Genomic DNA, 22,689 nt, shown 5'->3' on the forward strand with positions numbered 1-22,689 from the left:
TGAAATCCCGGTGCTCGCCAGAAAATAGTCAAAAAGATCCGCACCGACCTTTTGGTGCTGCGCCCTCCAGCGATCCCAGCCGGAGGCTCCTCTCCCTGCGCATCGGAGCGCACTCACGTCAGGACGTGCGCAGGGAGAAGCTGGCGTCACGTGGCACTGGGCAGCCAAGTATTCTCATTCATAATAATGGGAACTCTGTAAGTAGGAGTTCTAATTATTATGAATGCGAAACAACCCCCCACCAACACCAATAAAAAAATAGGGGAAAAAATCACATATTTAACATTAATTTAAATTAAAATTAATAAATGTGTTACAAAAAATATTTTCCGATTTTTTAAAAACTTTTGTAATTAGTGTTTAAAATACATTTACCTTAGTGTGCAGGGTTTTTAACAGAAAAATGTGGTTGTAAATGTTATTTATGTGTTTCTTATATGTTTTAAAACTCTTACGATGGTAAAGGTAGGCTCTGCGCGTGCTTTTACCAGGCACAAGAGTTTTGAGGATGAGGCGCTTTGGGATGTCAGGGGTTCTGTTGTGTTTGTTCTCTGATATAAGGAAATCATCCATTCTCCAAGAGTTGTGACGATAGACTTGTTGTTCAGCAGTACACTTGCTGCCATTTCCTTCTGCTTGCTGTGACCCGCCCCTGTGACAGAGCTGTTGTCTGTTGGCCTGCGTGAATCGGCATTTTCTGTGTGAAGCTTGTGAGACAATCTGTGGGCAGGATCGTTCCTGAACAAACCTTCACAGAGCCTGTCTGCCCGGCAACCAGTGACACTGCACGGAAACTGACTGCTGATTGCAGATTGCAGAAACTGACTCGCCGCCTAATCTAGGGCACGACCACCAGAGGGGGTGTGAGGATCAGAAATGAAATGAAGAACTTGGAGTGAAAATCCCAAACTGGTCCCAGTTGAAATATCCCGCAATTACTGATGGCGTATTAGGAATGATACTGGCACACAGCAGAAAGAAGTAGAAACAATTTTCTGAAGGTTGATAAGGAATGAGATCTAGCCCTTAAAATGTTTATTTAACATAGTTTGTGCACATTTATGAAAAGTAGTGCGTTGTCTTCCTGTTAAACTCTGGCCAGCCTCAGTTTCTGTTTCACTCTCACCAGGACCCAGCCCCCCGAGTCGGAGCCAGCAGCTCCCCATTCACAGTCGGAGCAGAGGCTGACCTTTCAGGCACCCAGCCCGGGTTTCAGTGCGAGAAGTGGGGAGCAATCGAGACCATGTCTGCCTACTCTGGGACTCCGGGCTGCCTCCCCATGGAAGTCAGCACAGGGGTAAGTGGGCAACAGGAGAGTCCCAGTCACCGGCGGTGCACACACGGCAGCTTCAGATTCACCATCAGCCGCAGCTCCCGGATCACTCTGCAATTGCCCAATACCGGGATCTGCAAGATTGTGTGGGTTGGAAGGGCTGCATGTGTCAGGCGGAGTCAGTCTGGGGGAACTAGCTGGGTGGGTGAATGCTGATCGGCTGCTCTCAGTGTTCACAGCACCCTTTACACAACACAGCAAATAATGTGGCTGGTGGGTTATTAAAGGAACAACATGACTTACATAGGATTCTGTAGGATTACATAGAATATACAGCACAGAAACAGGCCGTTCGGCCCAACCAGTCCATGGTGGTAGGGTTCTGGAACTCACCGTCACCACATTTAAAAAGTACTTGGATGTGCACTTGATGTGCCGTAACCTACAGGGCTTCGGACCAAGAGCTGGAAAGTCGGATTAGGCTGGATAGTTTGTGGCCGGCGCGAACACGATGGGCCGAAATAGCCTCCTTACGCGCTGTAAATTTATATGATTCTATGCCGGCGTTTATGCTCCACTCGAGCCTCTCATCTTTCCTCATCTAACTCTTATCAGCATAACCCTCTATTCTCTTCTCCTTCATATGCTTATCTAGCCTCTCCTTAAATGCATCTAGACTATTTTCCTCAACTACTCACACATTCTCATTGTACACAGGACACGAAGTGTGGTCGAACCAAGTTGTCGATACAAGTTTAGCATAACTTCTCTACTTTTCAATTCTATCCCTCTAGAAATAAACCCAGTGCTTGGTTTGCTTTTTTATGGCCTTGTTAACCTGTGCCGATAGTTTTAGTGATTGGTGTATTTGTACTCCGCGATCCCTTTGCTCCGAGATCCCATTTAGATTCTTATTTTGCAAGTAATATGTGAACACGTTATTTTTCTGACCAAAATGTAACATCTCACATTTATCTGTGTTGAATTTAATTTGCCAATTATATGCCCATTCTGCAAGTTTATTAATATTTTGCAACTTGTATTTATACAGCGTCTCACCCCTCTCAGACTTCCCACAATATCACAGCATGGAGCAGAATCTTGAAGTTATGGAACAAAATGGTTCCATTTCCATGTTCCTTCACCTTGCCCGCCCCCTGCACTGCATGTGTACTTGATAAACTCAAGGCGAGTCATTCATTAACCCAGCTACTGTGAATGGTTCACAGTTGTGTTACACATAATCCACCAGGGAATTCACACTGATGCATTCATCACAATTCCCACTCCGAACATTTCCAGGGTTAGTTTCAGAAGTGAGAGTTCTGTAAAGTTTCCCCTCAGTTGGGTAAAATTCCCAAACACCGGAAAACGGACGTGCTCAGTATTTCTCCATCCCTGGGATCAATGCTGGTATTTGCTCAGTGAGTCAGTGGGTGCATTGCCTGCCCTACTGTCTGTAAGGGCTCTGTTGTTGGGTGTCTCTCTCCCCTCCATCCCTCTCCCTATCCCTTCATCTGTCACTCTGCCCCATGCTGTCCATTCCCTGATGTCTGTCTCTCCATCAGTGCTCCCCGTACCCCTCCAACTCTTGCATTCACTTCTTCCCCTCCTCTCCGACTCCCCTCACCCTTTCCCCCTTCACCTTTTTTCAGTCAGCCCTGGTCCTCCCTCCCCTCACCCTTGCTTGCTCTTCCCCAGACTCTCACCCTTTCCTTCTACTTCCCCATTTCTCTGGCCCTCACCTTGCTCACCCTTCCCCCTCCCTTCTGAGAGTGGTGGAGAGTGGTGCACAAGGGGAGAGCGAGAGTGCTTTTGCTCAGTGATGCTGTTGTATCGATAGATCGGCCCCTCTCCTGCACTACAGGCTCCTTGTTGACCTCTGGCTCAACTACTTTTACTCCTTTCCATTTATGGGGCACGGCAAGATCCAACAGACAGCAGTGTGATAATGACCAGATAATCTGTTTTTAGTGATGTTGGTTGAGGAATAAATATTGGTCAGGACACCAGGGGGAATTCCCCTGCTCTTCTTCCAACAGTGCCATGGGATCTTTTACAATTACCTGAGCGTTTAACGTCTCACTTGAGAGACGACACCTCCGACAGTGCAGCACTCCCTCAGTACTGCCCCTTCGACAGTGCAGCGCTCCCTCAGTATTGCCCCTCCGACAGTGCAGCACTCCCTCAATGCTGCCCCTTCGACAGTGCAGCACTCCCTCAATGCTGCCCCTTCGACAGTGCAGCACTCCCTCAGTACTGCCCCTTCGACAGTGCAGCACTCCCTCAATGCTGCCCCTTCGAGAGTGCAGCATTCCCTCAGTACTGCCCCTCCGACAGTGCAGCACTCCCTCAGTACTGCCCCTTCGACAGTGCAGCACTCCCTCAGTACTGCCCCTTCGACAGTGCAGCACTCCCTCAGTACTGCCCCTTCGACAGTGCAGCACTCCCTCAGTACTGCCCCTCCAACAGTGCAGCGCTCCCTCAGTACTGCCCCTCTGATAGTGCAACACTCCCTCAGTCATCATCATCATAGACAGTCCCTCGAAATCAAGGAAGACTGGCTTCCACTGTAAAAGTGAGTTCTCAGGTGACTGTACAGTCCAGTACAGGAATTACAGTCTCTGTCACAGGTGGGACAGACAGTCGTTGAAGGAAAGGGTGGGTGGGGAGTCTGGTTTGCCGCACGTTCCTTTCGCTGTCTGTGCTTGATTTCTGCACGCTCTCGGCGACAAGACTCGAGGTGCTCAGCGCCCTCCTGGATGCTCTTCCTCCACTCAGGGCGGTCTTTGGCCAGGGATTCCCAGGTCTCAGTGGGGATATTGCACTTTATCAAGGAGGCTTTAAGGGTGTCCTTGAAATGTTTCCTCTGCCCACCTGGGGCTCGCTTGCTGTGTAGGAGTTCCGGGGAGAGCGCTTGCTTTGGGAGTCTTATGTTGGGCATGCGGACAATGTGGCCCGCCCAACGGAGCTGGTCGAGTACTCCCTCAGTACTGCCCCTCCGACAGTGCAGCGCACCCTCAGGATTGACCCTCCGACAGTGCAGCACTCCCTCGGTATGCCTCTCCGACAATGAAGCGCTCCCTTAGTACTGCCCCTCCGACAGAGCAGCACTCCCTCAGTACTGCCCCTCCGACAATGTAGCGCTCCCTCACTACTGCCCCTCCGACAACGCAGCATTCCCTCAGTACTGCCCCTCCAACAACGCAGCATTCCCTCAGTACTACGCTGAAGTGTCAGTCTGGATTATGGGCTTGCGTTTCTGGACTAGGACTTGAGCCTACAACCTCTTCTATTAATTCACCTTGGCTTATACACAATTGGAACCTCACCAAAGCCCAGGTGAAGAGCTGATTCTCAGGCTCCTGAGACAGGAGTAGGCCTCGCCTCGCCACAGAAGCATTTTCCAGCGAATCAATGAGTGACAATAACAATTCTAATCAAATAGTTGTTTTGTGTGTTTGTGATGTTATCAGCGTCAATTGTGGTGGGAAGTTTGCATATACAGTGAAGTGATGGCAGTAATGTGCGATCGATCCAGTGTGGCACAGGGTGTGGAGTGTGACAGACGGATGGATTTAGATGGGAGTGCAGGTCAGTGTTAGACCACACCTGGTGCTGTTCTACCACATCCAGTAAGACCGTCAAGTGGTGTGAGGCCCCCTACTCGAGGCAGTCTCACACATCCCAGCTTCAGTGCCATCGATCAGATTGCAATCCGATGTTTACTCACATCAGATACCATCTCATATTGAGATACAACCAGCAATACAACATCAACATAAACAGGTCCCCCAATAAATGTGTTAAAGTATAAAAAATCAACGATAATCTAACCCATAGTAATAAGGGTGAAGGCATCAGATTAACTGTCTTGCCCGCTCCTGCACCGTCACCTCTGGAGTCTATCCTTGGCCCCCTCTTCTTTCTCATCTACATGCTGCCCCTTGGCGACGTTATCCGAAATCACAATGTGGGGTTCCACAGGTACGCTGACTATACCCAGCTCTACCTTACCACTACATCTCTCGACCCCTCCACTTTCTCTATGTTGTCATGCTGCTTGTCCGACATCCAGTATTGGATGAGCAGAAATTTCCTCCAATTAAATATTGAGAGGATCAAAGCCATTGGGCTAAAAATTCATCAACCTCGTTTCTTTGCCGAAAAACGGTGCGGCGGGAAATTCAGACAAGTCTTGCGGCGGCGGTTTTTCAGTACCACTGGGGAGAGGACCACCGCCATGTAAGATTCAAAATATCGCTTTCGCCAAAAATTTGGCTCACAGCGCACCCAATATTTAGGACAAGAAAAAAACGCCCGGGAAATATCTGCGTTAGAGCCCTTGGAGCAGCGGTAAGTATGAAGACCTTCAAAAAAGGTAAGTTAAAGTTTTTATTTTTGTAAGACTTTTGCAGTGATTCGCTAGTTCACTGTCTTGTGAATGTTTTGTGATTTGCAATTATTGGGGGTTGTTTCACCCTGCCCCCACTCCTCCCAAGACCTCTCTCTCAAGGCAGCGGTATCGGCTGCAGTTGCAGAAAGTGCAGAAAATTTACGGTTTGCGCCACGAATCCTCGTGCAATGCCGATTTTTACCACTGCGCGAATTGCGGCTTGAATTTTAGGCCTCAGAGTGGTAGCAGAACAAAAGCGGTATTTTTGGTGAAAAAAATACAGTTTTCGCCAAAAAAAACACATTTCTGAAAGCCGATTGTCTTCACTCCCCCCGCCACAAACTCAGTTCCCCAAATACCAACTCCATCCCTCTCCATGGTCACTGTCTGCGGCTAAACCAGGCCATTCACAACCTCAGCATCCTATTTGACCCTGAGCTGAGCTAGCGAACCCCACACCTTGTCCACCACCAAGATTGCCTACTTCTACATCCATAACATCGCCCGTCTCTGCCCCCACCTCAGACCATCTGCTGCAGAAACCCTCATCCATGCTTTTGATCCCGCCAGACTTGACTACTCCAATGCACTCCTGGTCGGCCTCCCATCTTCCACCCTCCATAAACTTCAGCTCATCCAAAACTCTGCTGCCCGTGTCCTCACGCGTCCCATTAACCCATCACCCCCTGCACTCGCTGGCCTACATTGGCTCCGGTCCACCAACATTGATTTTACAATTCTCATCCTCGTGTTCAAATCCCTCCATGGCCTCGCTCCTCCCTACCTCTAACCTCCGCCAGCCCCACCACTCTCCGAGAATTGCATTCCTCCAATGCTGGCCTCTTGGGCATCCATGATTTTATTCGTTCCCATTCACAGCCATAAGCTCTGGAATTCCCTCCCTAAACCTCTCCGCCTCTCTCTCCTCCTGTAAAACCAAGCTTTCAGTCATCTGCCCTAATATCTCCTTATGTGGGTCGATAACACCTGTGAAGCAACACGTACTGTTTTGGTCTCTGTATTTAAGGAAGGATAGACTTGCATTGGAGGCTGTTCAGAGAAGCCTCACTAGATTGATTCCGGAGATGAGGAGGTTGACTTATGAAGATAGGTTGAGTAGGTTGGGCCTATACACATTGGAGTTCAGAAGAATGAGAGATGATTTTATCGAAACATATAAGATAGTGAGGGGGCTCGACAAGGTGGATGCAAAGAGGATATTTCCACTCATAAGGGAAACTAAAACTAGGGGGCATAGTCTCAGAATAAGGGGCTGCCCATTTAAAACTGAGATCTATGAGGAGGAATTTCTTCTCTGAGAGGGTTGTAAATCTGTGGAATTCTCTACCCCAGAGAGCTGTGGAGGCTGGGTCATTGAATATATTTAAGGCGGAGATAGACATATTTTTGAGTGATAATGGAGTAAAAGGTTGTGGGGAGCGGGCAGGGAAGTGGAGCTGAGTCCATGATGAGATCAGCCATGATCTCATTAAATGGTGGAGCAGGCTCGAGGGGCCAGGTGGCCTACTCCTGCTCCTATTTCTTATGTTCTTATGAAGCGCCATTTTACTACATTAAAGGTACTCTAGAAATGCAACTTGGTGTTATAGTGTGTAAGCCCCGATATTGCTGCTGGCCCAGGTCGGATTATGTTTGTTCATTTTCCTTGTTCCAGACCACAATAATGGCCGTAGAGTTCGATGGTGGAGTGGTGATTGGCTCAGATTCTCGTGTCTCCGCAGGGTAAGCTTGTTGCATCTCATTTCTCAGTGACCATGCCCTTCCATTTAATTTATACAACTGGATATTTATATAGCACCTTTCACAGTGTCTCAAAGTGCTTCACAGCCAATGAAGTACTCTTAAAGTGTGGTCACTGTTGTAATCTGGGAAATGTGGCAGCCACTAAGTGCACAGCAAGGTCCCACAAATGGCAGTGAGCTAAATAACCAGATCATCTGTTTTACTGATGTTGATTGAGGGATAAATATCGACCAGGACAGCAGGGATAGCTCCCCTGTTCTCCTTCGAAATAGTGCCATGGGATCTTTTACGTCCACCCGAGAGGGTAGCCAGGGCCACAGGTTAACGTCTCATCTGAAGGACAGCACCTCAATACTTGCTGATTTACTTTATCATCTCTGCTGCTTTTCCCAGGCTCGGTGAGGTCCTGCTCTGGACCTTGGCCCTTGCCCTTCACCTGTTGTTGCTTATCTAAGGGTTAAGTCATGGCAGGACAGCTCGGTCACGTGTTATGCTCCTCCTGTACCATGTGGGAACTCCGGGACGACACCAGTGTTCCTGACGACTACGTGTGCGGGAAGTGTATCCGCCTCCAGCTCCTGACGGACCGCGTTGCGGAATTGGAGCTGAGGGTGGATTCACTCTGGAGCATCCACGATGCTGAGAATGACGTGAGTAGCACGTGTAGCGAGTTGGTCGTACCGCAGGGAAAGGGTCCACAGCCAGATAGGGACCGGAAGACCAGCAGGAAGAGCAATGCAAGGAAGGTAGTGCAGGGGTCCCCTGTGGTCATCCCCCTGCAAAACAGATACACTGCTTTGGGTACTGTTGGGGGGGGGATGACTCATCAGGGGAGGGCAGCAGCAGCCAAGTTCATGGCACCGTGGCTGGCTCTGTTGCACAGGAGGGCAGGAAAAAGAGTGGGAGAGCAATAGTGATAGGGGATTCAATTGTGAGGGGGATAGACGTTTCTGCGGCCGCAACCGAGACTCCAGGATGGCATGTTGCCTCCCTGGTGCAAGGGTCAAGGATGTCTCGGAGCGGGTGCAGGACATTCTAAAAAGGGAGGAAGAACAGCCAGTTGTCGTGGTGCACATTGGTACCAACGACATAGGTAAAAAAAGGGATGAGGTCCTACGAAACGAATTTAAGGAGCTAGGAGCTAAATTAAAAAGTAGGACCTCAAAAGTAGTAATCTCAGGATTGCTACCAGTGCCACGTGCTAGTCAGAGTAGGAATCGCAGGATAGCGCAGATGAATACGTGGCTTGAGCAGTGGTGCAGCAGGGAGGTATTCAAATTCCTGGGGCACTGAAACCGGTTCTGGGGGAGGTGGGACCAGTACAAACCGGACAGTCTGCACCTGGGCAGGACCAGAACCAATGTTCTAGGGGGAGTGTTTGCTAGTGCTGTTGGGGAGGAGTTAAACTAATATGGCAGGGGGATGGGAACCAATGCAGGGAGACAGAGGGAAACAAAAATGAGACAAAAGCAAAAGACAGAAAGGAGATGAGGAAAAGTGGAGGGCAGAGAAACCCAAGGCAAAGAACAAAAAGGGCCACTGTACAGCAAAATTCTAAAAGGACAAAAGGTGTTAAAAAAAACAAGCCTGAAGGCTTTGTGTCTTAATGCAAGGAGTATCCATAATAAGGTGGATGAATTAACTGTGCAAATAGATGTTAACAAATATGATGTGATTGGGATTACAGAGACGTGGCTCCAGGATGATCAGGGCTGGGAACTCAACATCCAGGGGTATTCAACATTCAGGAAGGATAGAATAAAAGGAAAAGGAGGTGGGGTAGCATTGCTGGTTCAGGAGGAGATTAATGCAATAGTTCGGAAGGACATTAGCTTGGATGATGTGGAATCTATATGGGTAGAGCTGCAGAACACCAAAGGGCAAAAAACGTTAGTGGGAGTTGTGTACAGACCTCCAAACAGTAGTAGTGATGTTGGGGAGGGCATCAAACAGGAAATTAGGGGTGCATGCAATAAAGGTGCAGCAGTTATAATGGGTGACTTTAATATGCACATAGATTGGGCTAACCAAACTGGAAGCAATACGGTGAAGGAGGATTTCCTGGAGTGCATAAGGGATGGTTTTCTAGACCAATATGTCGAGGAACCAACTAGGTGGGAGGCCATCTTAGACTGGGTGTTGTGTAATGAGAGAGGATTAATTAGCAATCTCGTTGTGCGAGGCCCCTTGGGGAAGAGTGACCATAATATGGTGGAATTCTGCATTATGATGGAGAATGAAACAGTTAATTCAGAGACCATGGTCCAGAACTTAAAGAAGGGTAACTTTGAAGGTATGAGGCATGAATTGGCTAGGATAGATTGGCGAATGATACTTAAGGGGTTGACTGTGGATGGGCAATGGCAGACATTTAGAGACCGCATGGATGAAGTACAACAATTGTACATTCCTGTCTGGCGTAAAAATAAAAAAGGGAAGGTGGCTCAACCGTGGCTATCAAGGGAAATCAGGGATAGTATTAAAGCCAAGGAAGTGGCATACAAATTGGCCAGAAATAGCAGCGAACCCGTGGACTGGGAGAAATTTAGAACTCAGCAGAGGAGGACAAAGGGTTTGATTAGGGCAGTGAAAATGGAGTACAAGAAAAAGCTTGCAGGGAACATTAAGACGGATTGCAAAAGTTTCTATAGATATGTAAAGAGAAAAAGGTTAGTAAAGACAAACGTAGGTCCCCTGCAGTCAGAATCAGGGGAAGTCATAACGGGGAACAAAGAAATGGCGGACCAATTGAACAAGTACTTTGGTTCGGTATTCACTAAGGAGGACACAAACAACCTTCCTGATATAAAAGGGGTCAGAGGGTCTAGTAAGGAGGAGGAACTGAGGGAAATCCTTATTAGTCGGGAAATTGTGTTGGGGAAATTGATGGGATTGAAGGCCGATAAATCCCCAGGGCCTGATGGATTGCATCCCAGAGTACTTAAGGAGGTGGCCTTGGAAATAGCGGATGCATTGACAGTCATTTTCCAACATTCCATTGACTCTGGATCAGTTCCTATCGAGTGGAGGGTAGCCAATGTAACCCCACTTTTTAAAAAAGGAGGGAGAGAGAAAACAGGGAATTATAGACCGGTCAGCCTGACATCGGTAGTGGGTAAAATGATGGAATCAATTATTAAGGATGTCATAGCAGTGCATTTGGAAAGAGGTGACATGATAGGTCCAAGTCAGCATGGATTTGTGAAGGGGAAATCATGCTTGACAAATCTTCTGGAATTTTTTGAGGATGTTTCCAGTAGAGTGGACAAGGGAGAACCAGTCGATGTGGTATATTTGGACTTTCAGAAGGCTTTCGACAAGGTCCCACACAAGAGATTAATGTGCAAAGTTAAAGCACATGGGATTGGGGGTAGTGTGCTGACATGGATTGAGAACTGGTTGTCAGACAGGAAGCAAAGAGTAGGAGGAAATGGGGACTTTTCAGAATGGCAGGCAGTGACTAGTGGAGTACCGCAAGGTTCTGTGCTGGGGCCCCAGCTGTTTACACTGTACATTAATGATTTAGACGAGGGGATTAAATGTAGTATCTCCAAATTTGCGGATGACACTAAGTTGGGTGGCAGTGTGAGCTGCGAGGAGGATGCTATGAGGCTGCAGAGCGACTTGGATAGGTTAGGTGAGTGGGCAAATGCATGGCAGATGAAGTATAATGTGGATAAATGTGAGGTTATCCACTTTGGTGGTAAAAACAGAGAGACAGACTATTATCTGAATGGTGACAGATTAGGAAAAGGGGAGGTGCAACGAGACTTGGGTGTCATGGTACATCAGTCATTGAAGGTTGGCATGCAGGTACAGCAGGCGGTTAAGAAAGCAAATGGCATGTTGACCTTCATAGCGAGGGGATTTGAGTACAGGGGCAGGGACGTGTTGCTACAGTTGTACAGGGCCTTGGTGAGGCCACACCTGGAGTATTGTGTACAGTTTTGGTCTCCTAACCTGAGGAAGGACATTCTTGCTATTGAGGGAGTGCAACAAAGGTACACCAGACTGATTCCCGGGATGGCGGGACTGACCTATCAAGAAAGACTGGATCAACTGGGCTTGTATTCACTGGAGTTCAGAAGAATGAGATGGGACCTCATAGAAACGTTTAAAGTTCTGATGGGTTTAGACAGGTTAGATGCAGGAAGAATGTTCCCAATGTTGGGGAAGTCCAGAAGCAGGGGTCACAGTCTAAGGATAAGGGGTAAGCCATTTAGGACCGAGATGAGAAGCTTCTTCACCCAGAGAGTGGTGAACCTGTGGAATTCTCTACTACAGAAAGTTGTCGAGGCCAATTCACTAAATATATTCAAAAAGGAGTTAGATGAAGTCCTTACTACTAGGGGGATCAAGGGGTATGGCGAGAAAGCAGGAATGGGGTACTGAAGTTGCATGTTCAGCCATGAACTCATTGAATGGCGGTGCAGGCTAGAAGGGCCGAATGGCCGACTCCTGCACCTATTTTCTATGTTTCTATGGCTCGGACTGTTTAACACTTTCCTGAGCACCGATTCCACTCCAGGGTTTTATTTGTGTGGAATAGTTTGTGGGAAATAGCCATTGTTCTGATCAAAGGAGATTAAAGATGTTGCCTGTGTGTGTGCAGGGATTCGGTGGTTAATCGTGTGATGAACAAGTTGTCTGTCCTCCATGAGAGAATTTATTGCGCCCTGTCTGGTTCAGCAGCTGACGCTCAGGCGATGGCCGACATCATCAACTACCAGCTGGAACTGCACAGGTAAGCAGTTCGACACCCGCTTACTTCACACATTCAACTCACATCAACAGCAAAAGGCAGGGCTGCAATATTCTGGGCCCTGCTCCACTGGGCGAGACCTGTACACAGCGTGGGCATATCAGCAAATCACAGGGCACAGCCTGTGGGCTTATAACCACGGACATCAACAGATGGAAGGTACAGAAGGCCCCAGCAGTGGAAATGGTCACACACTGCTGACCATCAGGGCCCACACTGACTGTCACACACTGACTGTCAGGGCCCACACTGACCGTCGCACTCTGACCGTCACGGCCCACACTGACCATCAGGGCCCACACTGACCGTTACACAGTGACTGTCAGGGCCCACACTGACCGTCGCACACTGACCGTCAGGGCCCACACTGACCGTCGCACACTGACCATCAGGGCCCACACTAACCATCACAGTGACTGTCAGGGCCCACACTGACCTTCACACACTGACCGTCAGGGCCCACACTGACCATCACACACTGACCGTCACACACTGACCATCAGGACCCACACTGACCATCAGGGCTCACACTCACCATCACACAGTGACTGTCAGGGCCCACACTGACCGTCACACACTGACCGTCAGGGCCCACACTGACCGTCACACACTGACCGTCAGGGCCCACACTGACCGTCACACACTGACCTTCAGGGCCCACACTGACCGTCACACACACTGTCCGTCACACACTGACCATCAGAGCCCACACTGACCGTCATACACTGACCATCACACACTGACCATCACACAGTGACCGTCAGGGCCCACACTGACAGTCACACACTGACCATCAGGGCCCACACTGACCGTCACACACTGACTGTCACACAGTGACCATCAGGGCCCACACTGACCGTCGCACACTGACCATCAGGGCCCACACTGACCGTCGCACACTGACCATCAGGGCCCACACTGACCGTCGCACACTGACCATCAGGGCCCACACTGACCGTCACACACTGACCGTCACACACTGACCATCAGGGCCCACACTGACCGTCACACACTGACCGTCACACACTGACCGTCACACACTGACCATCAGGGCCCACACTGACCGTTACACACTGACCATCAGGGCCCACACTGACCGTCACACACTGACCATCAGGGCCCACACTGACCATCAGGGCCCACACTGACCATCACACACTGACCGTCAGGGCCCACACTGACCGTCACACACTGACCATCAGGGCCCACACTGACCGTCAGGGCCCACACTGACCGTCACACACTGACCATCAGGGCCCACACTGACCGTCACACACTGACCGTCAGGGCCCACACTGACCATCACACACTGACCTTCAGGGCCCACACTGACCATCAGGGCCCACACTGACCGTCACACACTGACCGTCAGGGCCCACACTGACCGTCACACACTGACCGTCAGGGCCCACACTGACCGTCAGGGCCCACACTGTCCGTCACACACTGTCCGTCACACACACTGACCGTCACACACACTGTCCGTCACACACACTGTCCGTCACACACACTGTCCGTCACACACACTGTCCGTCACACACTGACCGTCACACACACTGTCCGTCACACACTGACCATCAGGGCCCACACTGACCGTCACACACTGACCGTCAGGGCCCACACTGACCGTCACACACTGACCGTCACACACACTGTCCGTCACACACTGACCAGCAGAGCCCACACTGACCATCACACAGTGACTGTCAGGCCCTGTGTCTGAAAGACCCACTTTCCTATTTGTGTCTGTGGTGGTGTTGCGCAGTGTGAAAAATACAAGAGGATGACTTTGTTAGATGTGTAGACCCAGTAGGTTGTGGCTTGTGTTGGCAGGGCTTTGGAGGTCGGTCTCAGTCGCCACCACTGCTCTCAATGTGGTGGGTAATTTTGAGTGTAAATCAGACAGCACAAACAGTGAACAGATCTTTGTGCCCAATCTCACCATAACTTCCACCTTCCTGTCACTCAGCGTTGAAATTGAAGATGCTCCGTTGGTTCGAGCTGCTGCTGCCATGGTCAAAAACATCAGCTACAAGTATAAGGAAGAGTTGTCAGCGCACCTGATAGTGGCTGGATGGGACAGGAAGAAGAGAGGGCAGGTACCTGTGCATCAGCTACAATTACAGTTAACAGTGTGTGCTCTGCATTTAGATCAGCTTGTGACATGTATCCTTGTGATAAATTCCAGTGAAATGTATCTTGACCTGGGTTTATGATTAATATGTTCGAAATTAACAATTGCACCCCAATTTCTGTGGGGGTTTCCAATCTCCTGCTGTAATGTCACCATATGATCGGGATATTCTCCAGAAATACAGCATAACCAGTCATTTACCCCATTTACACAGGCCTGGATATTTACTGGGGTGGGTTTGGTGGGGGCCAAGCTTTGGGTGGGAAATCTGGAAGTCCGGCCATGACAGATCCCAGAGGGGCTCCAATCCCAGACCGTAGCAGTGAGGGGGGGGGGGGGTCCAATCTGCGACACAGATATCTTTATTGGGGGAGGGGGAAGCACTCCTACCCACCCCCAGCCCACAAGCAGTGCTGTAAAATCGCTCACGTTCTCCCCAAAACTGTCCTCGCTTCCCTTCAGCTACCGGGTTTCCCGAGGCCTGGGAAAATCAGAGGTTGCAAGCCTCATTTACATTTTTAAATTGCCATGCTGCCACCTGGCTTGGCTGCCCGCTCCCGTAAAACCCGGAAGTGGGCAGATTGGACGTGGGTTGGGTTTGGGGTTCAGATCTTTCACATTTTCACCCCCCAACCCCGCCCCCGAACCCACATGTTTTGTGTGCTAAAATTCCCCCCATAGAGTCTGCAACATAGGAACAGGCCAATCGGCCCAACCAATCATTTCCACTAATGTTAGGGTGGGAAATCAGGGAAAGCCATCAGGAATTCCAGTTACCACTGTTTATTCTTCCACTGCCTGGAGACTGATGGACCTGTAGTTTGTGCCCATTTAGTGAGCTCATTTTACAGTAACAAAGGTTTCTGTTTGACCCTGTGCTACATTACCAGATATTGTGCCTTTAAAATAACACTCCAGTCCGCGGGGAGCGAGGGTCATTTCTGGGTCAGTCCACAGGGTGCGAGGGTCATTTCTGGGTCAGTCCACAGGGAGCGAGGGTCATTTCTGGGTCAGTCCACAGGGAGCGAGGGTCATTTCTGGGTCAGTCCATGGGGAGCGAGGGTCATTTCTGGATCAGTCCGTGGGGAACAACGGTCATTTCTGGGTCAGTCCACAGGGAGCGAAGGATCATCTCTGGGTCACTCTCCAGTCCGCGGGGAGCGAGGGGTCATTTCTGGGTCACACTCCGGTCCGCGGGGAGCGAGGGATCATTTCTGGGTCACTCTCCAGTCCGCGAGGAGCGAGGGGTCATTTCTGGGTCACTCTCCGGTCTGCGGGGAACGAGGGCCATTTCTGGGAGTGGTGTTTGGTGCTGATCAGAAGCGATCAATCGGAGTAAGCACATATCAGGGTGTATGAATCAATCAGTGATGTGATTCACATCATAGGCAGTGGTTTTTGATTTGTCAGTTTTCATGAATGGGACATTTGAGCCAATCAGGATTTTCTTCCATAGACATTTGCCCACACTGAGCATATGTCAGGGACTGTGTACCCCAGTCTATGGCTATCTATCCATTCATTTTACCAATCACAGCGTGGGATTACACAATTTCCTAAAATGCTCCTGGTCCCAGCTAGGAGCCCCTAACAATGACATTGAAAGATCTGTAACTTAGTGCAGTGATTGGACTATAAGTGCATGAAATGAAATGTTAGATGACATTAAGGGTTGCTGTTGGTCTCGATCCCCTCGGGGTTAAGCACCATGAGGTGGAGCAGAGATCTGATGGGGAGTTTTGCTCTGAGCTAACTTAAGCCTCTGGATATTCCTCCCGTTGGCATGAAGGGAAGGAGAATGCGGCAGGTTGTGGTACAGGGGTGTGATCCTCCTGCCAGACTGCATGTTCTCCGCTCAGCCCAGCGAATGGTTAACGCCCAGGCAGTGAAGACCAAAATCTAGGCCCGACTATATGTGGGAGCGTTATTGAGCTGTGCTGTGTCTGCCCCTGATCCAGGTCTACGCCACTCTGGGAGGGATGCTGATCAGACAGCCGTTCGCAGTTGGTGGCTCCGGGAGTGTCTTCATTTATGGATATGTCGATGCTACTTATAAAGCTGGAATGAGTAGGGCGGAGTGCCTGCAGTTTGTAACTAACGGTGAGAACGGGTGGTGTGGCTGCGGTTATTTGGCAAATTCATTGACAGCATCTGATTTAACAAATCCTATTACATTGTCAATGTATATAACATCGCAGTTTGCAATAACAAAGCTCATTAAAGCCATGGAATATTTCATCCCTTCTCGCCGATTGTGAATTTGCATTCCCCTCTGAGGCTGGTTTTACACAGTCCCATTGCCTCGCTGTTTCGCTGACTTTTTCCCATTCTCACACTCTTACCCATACCTTTCTCAATGCTGCAATTGAGGTTGTATTGATTTCCTGTTGGGGCAAAGTATCCCACACACCGATAACTATCAGTAAAACTTCCCTCTGGTCTCCCCCTTTCTGGACCTGGTGCTGATCTTGTTAACGAGAGAGTGATTTTCCTCTTCACAGCACCCGGGAACTCTCGGGGTGAGGACCCTGAATCCATCTCACTGGCTCGGGATTTGCCAGGCTTCCCCAGGTGGGGGCACTATATGGAGTCTGCAATAAGTACAGGCCCTGTGTAGAACATAAGAAATAGGAGCATTTGGCCCCTCGAGTATGCTCCACCATTCAATAAGATCATGGCTGATTTGATCATAGACTCAGCTCCATTTCCCCGCCCACTCCCCATAACCCTTTACTCCCTTATCGCTCAAAAATCTGTCTATCTCTGCCTTAAATATATTCAATGACCCAGCCTCCACAGCTCTCTGGGGCAGAGATTTACAACCCTCAGAGAAGAAATTTCTTCTCATCTCAGTTTTAAATGGGCGGCCCTTTATTGAGACTGTGCCCTAGTTTTAGTTTCCTCTATGAGTGGAAATGTCCTCTCTGCATCCACGCTGTCGAACCCCTTCATTATCTTATATGTTTCGATAAGATCACCTCTCATTCTTCTGAACTCAAATGTGTAGAGGCCCAATCTACTCAATCTATCTTCATAACTCAACCCCCTCATCTCCGGAATCAACCTAGTGAGGCTTCTCTGAACAGCCTCCAATGCAAGTATATCCTTCCCTAAATACGGAGACCAAAACTGCACACAGTACTCCAGGTGTGGCCTCACCAATACCCTGTATAATTGTAGCAGGACTTCTCTGCTTTTATACTCTATTCCCCTTGCAATAAAGGCCAACATTCCATTTGCCTTCCTGATTACTTGCTATACCTGCATAGTAACTTACAGGGAGGCAAGAGGGGTGTTCCCAGCCTTCCCACCTCAATGTGAAGGGCAGGACAAGAGAGTTCCATTGAGTATGGCCCACCCACCGTTAAATCCACCCCCTCCCATCAAATCTCCCCATCGAACCCAGCGTGAGTGCTTGAGTCAGGAACTTTGGCAGACTGGAAGGTTTGCTGGGCTCCTGAGGTAGCTTTAGGGAGGAAGGATGAGCAAATACAGTTTATTCCTCCTCCCAGCAACAGCCAACCATCAGGAGTGCAGCTCAAAACCTATGGCTGGGAGAGTCCCTGAGCCAATGGGAAATGATACTGTGTGTTCTCTCTGTATTACAGCTATCGCACTGGCCATTGGGAGAGACGGCTCGAGTGGAGGAGTGGTGTACCTTGTAACAATCACAGAGAAAGGAACTGAGCACAAAGTCATTCTGCCCAATGAGTTGCCTCAATTCCACGATGAATGAAACCATGTTTTCACTATGGATCACCTCACTTCTTAATAAATAGTTTCCACACTGTAGCCCAATTAGACCCAGTGTCCTTGTTCAGTGTGTAAATTCACCAATGCACAAGCTTGGAGCATTTGTTGCAAACGGTTGCTTCTCTGAATTTTTTCCCCCATTCGATCCGGGATTTGGGCGTCGCAGGCAAGGCCGGCATTTATTGCCCATCCCTAATGGCCCTTGAGAAGGTGGTGGTGAGCCGCTGTCTTGAACCGCTGCAGTCCGTGTGGTGAAGGTACTCCCAGCGTGCTGTTAAGGAGGGAGTTCCAGGATGTTGACCCAGCGATGGTGAAGGAACAGCGATATATTTCCAACTCAGAATGGTGTGTGATTTGGAGGGGAACTTGCAGGTGATGGTGTTCCCATGCGCCTGCTGCCCTTCTAGTTGGTAGAGGTCACGGGTTTGGAAGCTGCTGCCGAAGAAGCCGTGGCGAGTTGCTGCAGTGCATCTTGTAGATGGTACACACTGCAGCCATGGTGCGTTAGTGGTGGAGGGAGTGAATGTTGAAGGTGATGGATGGGGTGCCAATCAAGTGGGCTGCTTTGTCCTGGATGGTGTCGAGCTTCTTGAGTGTTGTTGGAGCTGCACTCATCCAGGCAAGTGGAGAGTGTTCCATCACACTCCTGACTTGTGCCTTGTAGACGGTGGAAAGGTTTTGGGGAGTCAGGAGGTAAGACACTCGTCGCAGAATCTTATTGTTTTCTGTAGCGGTTTGTTACAACTGAGCGGCTCATTAGACCATTTCAGAGGGCAGTTAAGAGTCAACCACCTTGCTGTGGGTCTGGAGTCACATATAGGCTGGACTGGGTAAGGACGGCAGATTTCCTTCCCTGAAGGACATTAGTGAACCAGATGGGTTGGTTTTTATGACAATCTTGTAGTTTTGCGCAAAACATAAAAACAGATAGTAAAAGCTTTTAAAGATATATAAAACGGAAAAGAGTGACTAAAGTGAATGTTGGTCCCTTAGAAGATGAGAAGGGGGATTTAATAATGGGAAATGTGGAAATGGCTGAGACCTTAAACAATTATTTTGCTTCCGTCTTCACAGTGGAAGACACAAAAACCATGCCAAAGTTTGCAGGCCACAGGAATGTGGGAAGGGAGGACCTTGAGACAATCACTATCACTAGGGGGCTAGTGCTGGACATGCTAATGGGACTCAAGGTAGAAAAATCCCCTGGTCCTGATGAAATGCATCCCAGGGTATTAAAAGAGATGGCGGAAGTTATAGCAGATGCATTCGTTATAATCTACCAAAATTGTCTGGACCCTGGGGAGGTACCAGCGGATTGGAAAGCAGCTAATGTAACGCCTCTGTTTAAAAAAGGGGGCAGGCAAAAGGCAGGTAACTATAGGCCGGTTAGTTTAACATCTGTAGTGGGGAAAATGCTTGAAACTATCATTAAGGAAGAAATAGCGGGACATCTAGATAGGAATAGTGCAATCAAGCAGACGCAGCATGGATTCATGAAAGGGAAATCATGTTTAACTAACTTACTGGAATTCTTTGAGGATATAACGAGCATGGTGGATAGAGGTGTACCGATGGATGTGGTGTATTTAGATTTCCAAAAGGCATTCGATAAGGAGCCACACAAAAGGTTACTGCAGAAGATAAAGGTACGCGGAGTCAGAGGAAATGTATTAGCATGGATAGGGAATTGGCTGGCGAACAGAAAGCAGAGAGTCGGGATAAATGGGTGCTTTTCCGGTTGGAAATCAGTGGTTAATGGTGTGCCACAGGGATCAGTGCTGGGACCACAACTGTTTACAATATACATAGATGACCTAGAAGAGGGGACAGAGTGTAGTGCAACAAAATTTGCAGATGACACTAAGATTAGTGGGAAAGCGGGCTGTGTAGAGGACTCAGAGAGGCTGCAAGATTTGGATAGGTTAAGCGAATGGGCTAAGGTTTGGCAGATGGAATACAATGTCGGAAAGTGTGAGGTCATCCACCTTGGGAAAAAAAACAGTAAAAGGGAATATTATTTGAATGGGGAGAAATTACAACATGCTGTGGTGCAGTGGGACCTGGGGGTCCTTGTGCATGAAACTCTTTTGGATCCTTGTGCATGAATCCCAAAAGGTTAGTTTGCAGGTGCAGCAGGTAATCAGGAAGGCAAATGGAATGTTGGCCTTCATTGCGAGAGGGATGGAGTACAAAAGCAGGGACGTGTTGCTGCAACTGTATAAGGTATTGGTAAGGCCGCACCTGGAGTACTGCATGCAGTTTTGGTCACCTTACTTAAGGAAGGATATACTAGCTTTGGAAGGGGTACAGAGACGATTCACTAGTCTGATTCCGGAGATGAGGGGGTTACCTTATGATGATAGATTGAGTAGACTGGGTCTTTACTCCTTGGAGTTCAGAAGGATGAGGGGTGATTTTATAGAAACATTTAAAATCATGAAAGGGATAGACAAGATAGAGGCAGAGAGGTTATTTCCATTGGTGGGGGAGACTAGAACTAGGGGGCACAGCCTCAAAATACAGAGGAGCCAATTTAAAACCGAGTTGAGAAAGAATTTCTTCTCCCAGAGGGTTGTGAATCTGTGGAATTCTCTGCCCAAGGAAGCAGTTGAGGCTGGCTCATTGAATGTTTTCAAGTCACAGATAGATAGATTTTTAACCAATAAGGGAATTAAGGGTTACGGGGAGAGGGCGGGTAAGTGGAGCGGAGTCCACGACCAGATCAGCCATGATCTTATTGAATGGCGGAGCAGGCTCGAGGGACTAGATGGCCTACTCCTGTTCCTATTTCTTATGTTCTTATGTTTATGGTCATTAGTACTGACACTAGCTTTTTATTTCAGATTTTTTTTTAAATTTAACTAAATTTAAATTCCGCAGCTACTGAGGTGGGATTTGAACTCACGTCTCCAGATTATTAGTGCAGGCCTCTGGATTACTTGTCCCATAATTTAACCACTATTGCTATAATTACTGGTGGAAAAGCTAAGTTACAACTTGAAACCCCCTCACTGCCCAGTTATTGTTTGTGTCACAGTTGGTTTTACTCTCGCCTGTGAGTCAGAAGGCGGTGGATTGAAGAAGAGAACATGCAATTGATCTTCAGCCTTCCACCCTCCCCTTCCCCGCTCGAGGGAGAGAAAAGCTGCCACAGTTCCCCATTATCTGCTGACTTGCATCATATCCTGATTTAGCTCCTGTTGGGTCAATGTGTGAGTGGCGGTTGTATGGGGACAAGCGCAGGCTTGCCTGTGATGCTTCTACAGTTGATAAGCCTGCCAACTGTCTGAGCTCACACATGATGAATGGTAACTTGGCTGACACATCTCACCTTGCAACTTTGGGGCTATTCAGAGCACTTCAAATCTTACTGGACTGGTGATTGGATGCTTGCAGCAATTACATAGGGTGGCCGTGCAGGGCAGCACACCTGTAATCTTCAGATCCCTGTTTCCAATGGGCCAGGTATCTCCCCATGGGAAACCACTCAGCAATTCTGTCCTTCAGATTATAATTATACACTTACCATTGAGGGTGAAGGACATCCATATAGCTCGGTATTATAATAATCCGCACCCCCGGCGATAAACCGCACTCCCGGAAATCCTCAGAGATAAATCCCCGGCGATAAACATAGAAACAGAAAATAGGAACAGTAGTAAGCCATTTGGTCCTTCGAGTCTGCACCGCCATTCAATATGATCATGGCTGATCCTCTATCTCAACACCATATTCCCGCTTTCTCCCCATACCCCTTGATGCCTTTTGTGTCTAGAAATCTATCTATCTCCCTCTTAAATATATTCAGTGACTTGGCCTCCACAGCCTTCTATGGTAGAGAATTCCACAGGTTCACCACCCTGAGTGAAAACATTTCTCTTCATCTCGTCCTAAATTTCCTACCCCGTATCCTGAGACTGTGATCCTTTGTTCTAGACTTCCCAGCCAGGGGAAACATCCTCCCCACATCCAGTCTATCCAACCCAGTCAGAATTTTATAACCCAGTCAGAATTTTATACGTTTCAATGAAATCCCCTCTCATTCTTCTAAACTCGAGTGAATACAGGCCTAGTCGACCCAATCTCTCCTCATACGACAGTCCTGCCATCCCAGGAATCAGTCTGATGAACCTTCCCTCTATGGCAAGTATATCCTTTCTTAGGTAAGGAGACCAAAACTGCACACAATACACGGTCTCACCAAGGCCCTGTATAACTGTAGTAAGACATCCTTGCTCCTGTACTTAAATCCTCTTGCAATGAAGGCCAACATACCATTTGCCTTCCTAACTGCTTGCTGCACCTGCATATTTGCTTTCAATGACTGGTGTACAAGGACACCCAGGTCCCTCTGTACATCTATATTTCCCAAGCCATCACCATTTAAATAATACTTTGTCCTTATGTTTTTCCTACCAAAGTGGATAACTTCACATTTATCCACATTATACTGCATCTGCCATGTGTTTGCCCACTCACTCAATCTATCTAAATCACCTTGCAGTGTCTTTACATCCTCCTCACAACTCACAATCCCACCTAGTTTTGTGTTGTCAGCAAACTTGGAAATATTACATTGGGCTCCCTCATCCAAATCATTTATATAT

General features: G+C 48.5%; 1 protein-coding gene across 2 annotated transcripts; it reads left to right on the top strand.

Moving 5' to 3' along the window:
* Positions 1–846: 846 nt before the first annotated feature.
* Positions 847–18,121, top strand: LOC139229863 (proteasome subunit beta type-9-like). Of its 2 annotated transcripts, none has more exons than XM_070861494.1 (7): positions 847–1,001; positions 1,130–1,297; positions 7,345–7,412; positions 12,046–12,177; positions 14,165–14,294; positions 16,288–16,429; positions 17,938–18,121. In XM_070861494.1, the coding sequence occupies exons 2-7, from the start codon at positions 1,244–1,246 to the stop codon at positions 18,063–18,065; spliced, it is 654 nt and encodes a 217-aa protein (XP_070717595.1). In that variant the 5' UTR covers positions 847–1,001; positions 1,130–1,243; the 3' UTR covers positions 18,066–18,121. The 2 variants fall into 2 exon arrangements, with proteins under 2 accessions (XP_070717595.1, XP_070717596.1); XM_070861495.1 differs by having other exon boundaries at positions 847–981.
* Positions 18,122–22,689: the final 4,568 nt, after the last annotated feature.

Source organism: Pristiophorus japonicus, chromosome 19 (assembly GCF_044704955.1).
Source record: "Pristiophorus japonicus isolate sPriJap1 chromosome 19, sPriJap1.hap1, whole genome shotgun sequence".
Lineage (NCBI taxonomy): Eukaryota > Metazoa > Chordata > Chondrichthyes > Pristiophoridae > Pristiophorus > Pristiophorus japonicus.